The sequence below is a fragment of the Cryptomeria japonica genome, chromosome 10, assembly GCF_030272615.1.
Source record: "Cryptomeria japonica chromosome 10, Sugi_1.0, whole genome shotgun sequence".
Taxonomy (NCBI): Eukaryota; Viridiplantae; Streptophyta; class Pinopsida; order Cupressales; family Cupressaceae; genus Cryptomeria; species Cryptomeria japonica.
This window is the reverse complement of record NC_081414.1, coordinates 701917555-701924918: the sequence shown is the minus strand read 5'-3', so window position 1 is coordinate 701924918 and position 7364 is coordinate 701917555. Positions and strand designations below refer to the sequence as shown.

General features: G+C 37.0%; 1 protein-coding gene across 1 annotated transcript; it reads right to left on the bottom strand.

The window, feature by feature from the left end:
• Positions 1–2413: 2413 nt before the first annotated feature.
• Positions 2414–6176, bottom strand: LOC131078191 (uncharacterized). Its single transcript, XM_058015850.1, has 2 exons — positions 6029–6176; positions 2414–4890 (listed from the first exon to the last, which is right to left on the bottom strand). The coding sequence occupies exon 2, from the start codon at positions 4879–4881 to the stop codon at positions 3115–3117; it is 1767 nt and encodes a 588-aa protein (XP_057871833.1). The 5' UTR covers positions 4882–4890; positions 6029–6176; the 3' UTR covers positions 2414–3114.
• Between the last annotated feature and the right edge of the window lie 1188 nt (positions 6177–7364).

The following is a 7364-nucleotide window of genomic DNA, read 5'->3' as shown; positions in this document are numbered from 1 at the left end:
TTCAGGAGTTCATAAAATTACAAGGTGAAAAATATGAATCTGGTTCTAATCCATTTTCCAAGAATGGTCAACACATCAATTTAGTTCATATTCTTTCTCTACTTCTCACTGACGCAAAGGTTGCATCTAAAATTTGAGCTACGCATTATATGGTTACAGCCCTTCCTTCCTAATAGTCTGACAACTTTTCTCAACTGTGAGACTGTGTTCCGGACTCGATAAATGTTGGGCATAATTACAAACATAATTATAGACATTCTGAGTAGATGCTTAAAACCAAAAAGAAAGAGAACCGAATGCAGGAGTAATGGATGGGGAAAAGAACACCAAATGGTTCCCTGCCATGTTGAAAAAAGCTGTTCAATGGTTCGCAGCAACAAAATACCAAAGGTCATAATCTGTGACGCCTGGTAAACAATGGGGCAGAAAGCAGACTGAAAACATTAAAGGCCTTAGGATGTTCCACTACACTACTGCCCATTGCATCATTAGTCCATGAGTCATTCCTCGGGCACTAAGGATTCAGAGAGCAAAAAGAACCTAGGATCACATGGAAGCAGTCATACCAGCAGAAGGCAGCATTATAAACTTCAGAAGAAATCAAACTGTGGGTGGAGTAAAAATTCCTGACATTGCCAGGTAAAGAACATTCTGTAGCTAATAGATCTTGCCCAAGTGCTTGGAAGCAAAAAAAAATCTTTCAATTGTATTATATGTATAAATAATAAATGCATTATTTTGACATAATTCAGGTTATGGAAACTAGAAGCCGGAAGTATGTTTTATTTGACTTGTTTCTGACTGAGGAATCACAACCTTTGCCCTTTCCAATATTTTAGAGCCCATCCTTCAGTTTTAACAGTAAAATTTATCTCAGGTTTTGAATCAGTTCTCTGAATAAAGTCACCATACATTGTGGGAAACCGTTCAGTGTGTGTGCAACCCAATCTTAAGAACATCAAACAACAAATATATGAAGCTTCCAAATTGCATATGGGAACGAACATTGGATTAGAAAGCAATAGCCTTTTGATGTTAAGTGGGAAAAACTATAAGGTTTACAAATAACTGTGGAAAAATGGAAGTTCTTATTTACTCTTGGAGGCAAAATTAGCAGAGATGTACATACAATATGTGTAATGAAATAAAACGGGAGCAAAAACAGATGCTAAAATGGCACTTGACTAACAAAATAATAATCAGAAATAGTCATAGAGATGCATCTTGCATGTTATCATATTTACTGCTATATCATGCAACCATTGTAATATATCTTTGAGCTAATGCCCATTTGAGTAGGGCAAATGCTTTTGCTAAGTACACTCGCAGAGGTGAAACACTGGACGTTTACAGTTTGCAGGGAGAACAGATGGTTGAGCATGGACCCACCTAATCTATCCTACAATCTAGAGAATTTCCTTGGTTGGCAGGATTCACAAATGAATGTGACCATCGCATAAGCACATATTAGTGTGGTGAACATGTTGGCAGCTTGGAGTGTTCCTGTAGACTCTAGTGATTGGGATAAAAACACATATGAGGATGCAAGAAACAGGTCAATGCGTTTGAGCCCTGAGCTTCACCAGCTGAAACAAACATTCATGTGGCAATAAAAGGGAGAAAACGAAAATAGTCACTTTTGCATTTGATTTTGCTGGTTAGATATAAGTAACAGTTGTGTAATCTTTTTGCCACTACACTAAGTTTAAGGCAGACACCAAAACTACAATAAATAAATAAAATATGATCAGAATGATACTATAATATCAAGTTCAACCTTCTAATAACATATAAAAATCTAATATACAACAACTTTATAATAAATGTGGGGAGGCCTTATATTTATTTGAAATAAAATCAACCTGTCCTTGTTTTTTCCTATTTCCAATTTTTTTATGATCAAACAATATATTTTCATTGTTTATGACTGCGGCTACCATTGTTGCATTTATTTGAATGAAACAGAATCTAAACATCATTGTTTCCTCTTATTTTTGAATTTTTCTGACCAAACATAGTTTATTCTTTTTTTGACGATCATGACTAGCATGTTTACATCTATAATATTCTAAATAAAGGAAGCTGCAGATTGCATGGAAAGCAAGCACTATGACCGCAAAAAGTTTTCCTGAATCTCATTTCATGTATCTGCTGCCATTTTGATTATATTATACTACATTATTGACCAAAACTGTAAAAGTTTTAATGGATTCTAACAGATTCAATCCAAGTAAGAATTTGTTTGCTAATATGATAATATCTCATGAGAAATGCAGACAGAAACATGTCCTGAGCTAAGCCTAAGCCTTCTTGTCATCACAACATACAGTACTTTGTCAAGTTATTAACAGTCAGAAATTTGAATCTGATAATAATCATTATTTGCGGAAATGGGCAATGCCGATCTTTAAAATTGAGGATAACTTATATTCTATTTTTAACTTTTAGTCACTTTACAATGCAAAGGTTACATCTAAATGTATCAAGCCATACATTTTATAGTCGCAGTACTTTCGTTTTAATGGTCCCATAAGATTTTTCAAATTACACGTACAGAATGTGATAAGCTTTATACATGTTGGAGACAACTTTTGCTCACAATAAAGACTGGAAGCTGAAGTTTAAAAGTAGGACGAGAACAATGTGGAGAGAGAATGAAAACTGTACAGAGACCACAACACACAAAATATGTCTATGGACATTACAATCTTTGTTGATGCACACACATAGGCAACAACAAAGAGCAATTGGATATGTCATATGATCTTTTCTCTCTAAGTTGATTCTCTATTAATGAACTTATGTAAGGTCTTCAAAGATAGAACAGCGCCGATACAACAATCCATAGAAAATGAATTGGAAGATTGAAGACATTTCTATGACCTCCAATGAACTTATGTAAGGTCTTGAATAATAGAACAGCGTCGATACAACAATCCATGGAAAATGAATTGGTGAGATGGAAGACATTTCTATGACCTCCACTAATATCTTTTGTACGTTCACATTTCAAAAAAGAAAATTAATGCAAAACCAAAACCAATATAAAAGCATAAGTTTCTTTTATTCAAACCCCAAGGCTTTGACATTGTGGCACAGTAACGTATTTGTTTCTCATTGCTGAAATGGCATCCACCATCTCCTACGACTTTGACTCTCATTCAGCACATCCGCTTGTTGTATATGAGTTTCCCTAACAAAGTCATGTTGTTGCCCTTGCCACCACCGTACATGCTGCTGGATCCTGCCCACTATTGAATGATTTCCAAAACACAAGGCCAGAATAAGTACCAGAACACTTAAAACAGGACCTGCAGCCATTAGTAACCATCCGCTTCCAAATTTTTGAGAAATAGATGTTTTATCATTCTTAATATCGCCATCTTGAATCTCATGATTGGGTTCATCACCATGCTCTTGCTCCTCGTAAATAACTTCTATTTCTCCATTGTCAACTTCCAGTTCAGATTCAATCGCATTGTGGCTGCCAATAACTTGAGGGCACACTAACACACTTTCCATCTCTTGCAAATGAAGATTTTCTACTTCTGTGTTGGAAAACTGCCGAGAAGATAACTCCTGACTTCCATTCTGCATATTAAGAGTTGCTCGAGATGACCATTCAAAAGATGGCTCTTGACTGCTATTCTGCACAGTAAAATTTGCATTGGATGACTCTTGGGAAGATGATTCATGATTGCTGTTCTGGACGTTGAAGCTCATACTATCAGTTGTATGGGTTCTACCAATTGCTGTCCCTTTCCGCCCTTCATACTCAGAATCATCTGTGGGAAGCTCGTAACGACATACTGGGCAAGAATTTCTAGTACTAAGCCATGGCAAAATACAATCAGAATGATACAGATGCAAGCATGGAAGCTGTCTAACTACTTCCCCTGCAATTATAGCATCTCTGCATATAGCGCAGACAGAATTTTCATCAGCGGTAATGTAAGGTAAATTTTCTAATGCAGATTTAGCTGCAGGAGGGGCACCTCGTCTGCTATTGTCATTCTCAGCAAGTTGTTGCAGCAGCTGCTCAAACCCACTTGCATCAAGATAGTCCCCTGGATTCCCAACATAAAATGGCCATTCAGGAAACTCTGACCTGGTCTCAATATTGTTTCCAACCAGATTCTCAAAGATCTCTTGCAGAAAGTGGTGTAGAACATGATCAGTATTTGTTCTCTGTTGTGGTCTCGGTGTGTCTCCCTGTCTCCATCTGCCTCCCCATCTAGTTCTTTGTGTCTGTGAACGTATTTCTTCATCTACATTTTCTGTCAGGCTAGTTTGTTCTCTCGTTTCATCCCTGTCTTCTTCTTCTTCGTATGCTTCTTCCCAATCTTCTTCATTATCGTTCTCATCGTCTGACAAGTCCCATTCATCTGGACCTGCCTGAATACCAATGCTTGAAGAGTCACTGTCTTCATCATCTCCATTCGCCATATCCTCTTCATCGGTTACCAAAACTTGTTCATCGTGTGAGGTATGACTAAATCCAATGTCATCACCGGCACTCTCGTGATCAGTCTCTCTGTCATTGTGGTTAATCACACGAAATAACTGATGTAGCATTTGATCATGTTCACGGTCTATCCTCTGGCCTTCATCTTCTTCTCCCTCTTCTCGTCTGGTTTCTCCATTGTGATTGGTCATCCCTTGAGTCTGATGCACATTAGAAGCGGACCGAGCAGTTGCACTAGGTTCTATAAAGCCATTTCCACATTCAGAGCACAGAAGTTCCATGTTATCCTGGCAACCCTCTGCCACAGAGGTCAAAACCTCTTTCGTACACATGTGGCACCAATAGGAAGCATTAACATTAACCCCTTCCCTCCCAGGAAATGTAACAGATTCCTCCCGTCTTTCAAGCATATCCATGACGCAATCCTGCAAAAACATTACTTGTAACTTAATTTGATGTAATTTATATATCAAGCTCACGAATAGCCCAGAATGGAACTGACAAAATCGAAAAACAATATGTCCAAAGTACATAATCAGAATGCATAGCACGTCTCCAATAAAATGATACATAACTGGAATAAATTATATCATACAGCAATGAATTGAAATGAACAAAACAATGAAACAACACAACCCTGAGCTTCAATGCTCCAAACTCAAAGCTACGCCAAGCAATCACTTACCTAACGTTTAAGGTGGAGAAGGTTTACAGCTAACCCATACTGATATTTTTTAGGTCTCGAGAAGAACATGATCTCGATTCTCACTAACCATGTATCACATGATATGATTCTATACTTGCTCAATCAGATTTTCAACAGAAAAATGGTTGGAAACAGCCAAATGTAAGAATTAATCGCCCCCACAAACCCTTTACATTTTATGGTTGCCTGTGTGGTCATGGCCAAGGCATATGCAATAATTCAGCAAATGTGACCCCACCTTTAGAAGTCCACAAGGATATAATGTTGCATTTATCTTATATAATGTTCAAATTTTGTACTTCCCGGGTTAAACTCGAACTTGCAAGTCCAATTAAACCCTATAAAACAAGCATGACATACAATTTTATCATGAAAACAAAAACCTATCCAAAGTGACTCCATCCAAAACACTCAAAGGTAAATTAGCAGAGTCACAGCCTGTTTAGCCAAATATTTCTGCTATGAGAAATACCCTTAACATCAAATTTCTATTCAACAGGATACCCTAAACATTGAGGTTTAAAAACGAGGACAAAAACATACACAAATAAAATTAAAAAAGAATCAAATAATCAGCATGCTTTGAAGGGCTACTTTCAAACACACAGGTTAAAATCAAGAGGGCATTCCAATCAATCCACAACAAATCAAAATATCAGGGCTCCACGCAGTTTTAAAACACGGATCTTCCTAGCTATCGTCAGACAAAGAAACTTAGGGCAAATAAATACGGACTGCCTCAAAAAATAGTATTTAACCCAAAAAAGATTCAAAGTAAAAATGGTAAAAGCCGCAAAGGAGGATTTAATGTGTTCCGGACAAATTCAGAGATTTATTTCGACATAGAAAGAAAGTACCTTGATTGCAGTGACGATAATAATTTCTTTGTAGAAGGGAGTTGCGAGGGCTCGATCACTGTGCTTCAAATTGGACTGCAAAGAAAAAAAATGTACAGCTGAGCAAAACTAGCACAAATTTATTTTATGAATGCAGGTGGAATACCTAGTGGGGCACACGCGGAGTTATCATTTTCAATTGCCACGTTTACTTGTATACGAGAATGACGTGTATTTTATTGTCCACGTAGATTTTAGACACAAAAATAGGATTGGGGCAAGACAAAGAAGTGAATCTTTTATGACAAACAGTTTCATACCTTAATATTAAAATTTCAAAAACATACTATACAATTCACATGAAATGTGGGTGGAATGGGATCATCCTAAAAAGTTTGTGTTGAAGTATAAAAAAAAAAAAGGGTAAAAAGTAAGAGTGACAATCGATTAAGTCTAAGTTGTTGAGGCTATGTTAGTAAGAGGAGGGGGGTTAGAGTCAAGTGGGGTCCTCACACAATTATTCTTCATACAAAATGATATTTGATAAAAAACACAAATTTGCATAATACAATTGTTTTCAGTGATTATTTTGCATTTTTATAGCATTGAGAAGGCATATTAAGAGGATCAGACCAATAGAAATCGTGTAGAAGTCTGTAGTCATTTGCAAATTTTGAGTTTTTGATCAAATGCTATTTTGTATGGAGAATAGTTGTCTTCCTTATATATCTAGGAGGTCTTGGTCTTTAACAATAGGCTTCCAACCCATGATGGTATCTTCATGATCTTTATCTTTGTCTTGTTGAGTAGTAGTACACACAAGAGCAATGATAAGGTCCAAGCGAGAAAACTTTCTACCATTAGGTCAACTAGTGTGGCCTTGCTGAGAAGCAAATGAATGTCCATATGGTGAAGGGGTCCATCCATGATGCCAAGGACATGGAGAGTCCTAGGAATCATGGTGGTCTTGTTTGGATCTATGGTTGCAAGCATGTCTATGTCCATATGGTGAAGAGGCACACCCCCATGGCAAAGAAGCATCCTTGCTAGCAAAGGAATGAAGAACACAAGCAATCTATAAGGGTGTAGGCCTAACGCTTAGTCAAAGTCTACAAATGGTCAATCTCCATATCCACATTGTTGGCTTGCCCTATATTTATAACATAATAAATTAGAACAATAACCAACTTTAGTATACATGGAAAAGTGTTTACCACGACAAAGCCAACAATAAAAGTAGAATTTCTATACTTCCATATTAAAAATAGTATCTTCACTCTAAAAGCATGGCATATCCGAGTATATTTAGTTGGAACCCTTGGCCAATCACCCAAAAGTATCATATACCAAGAGAAAA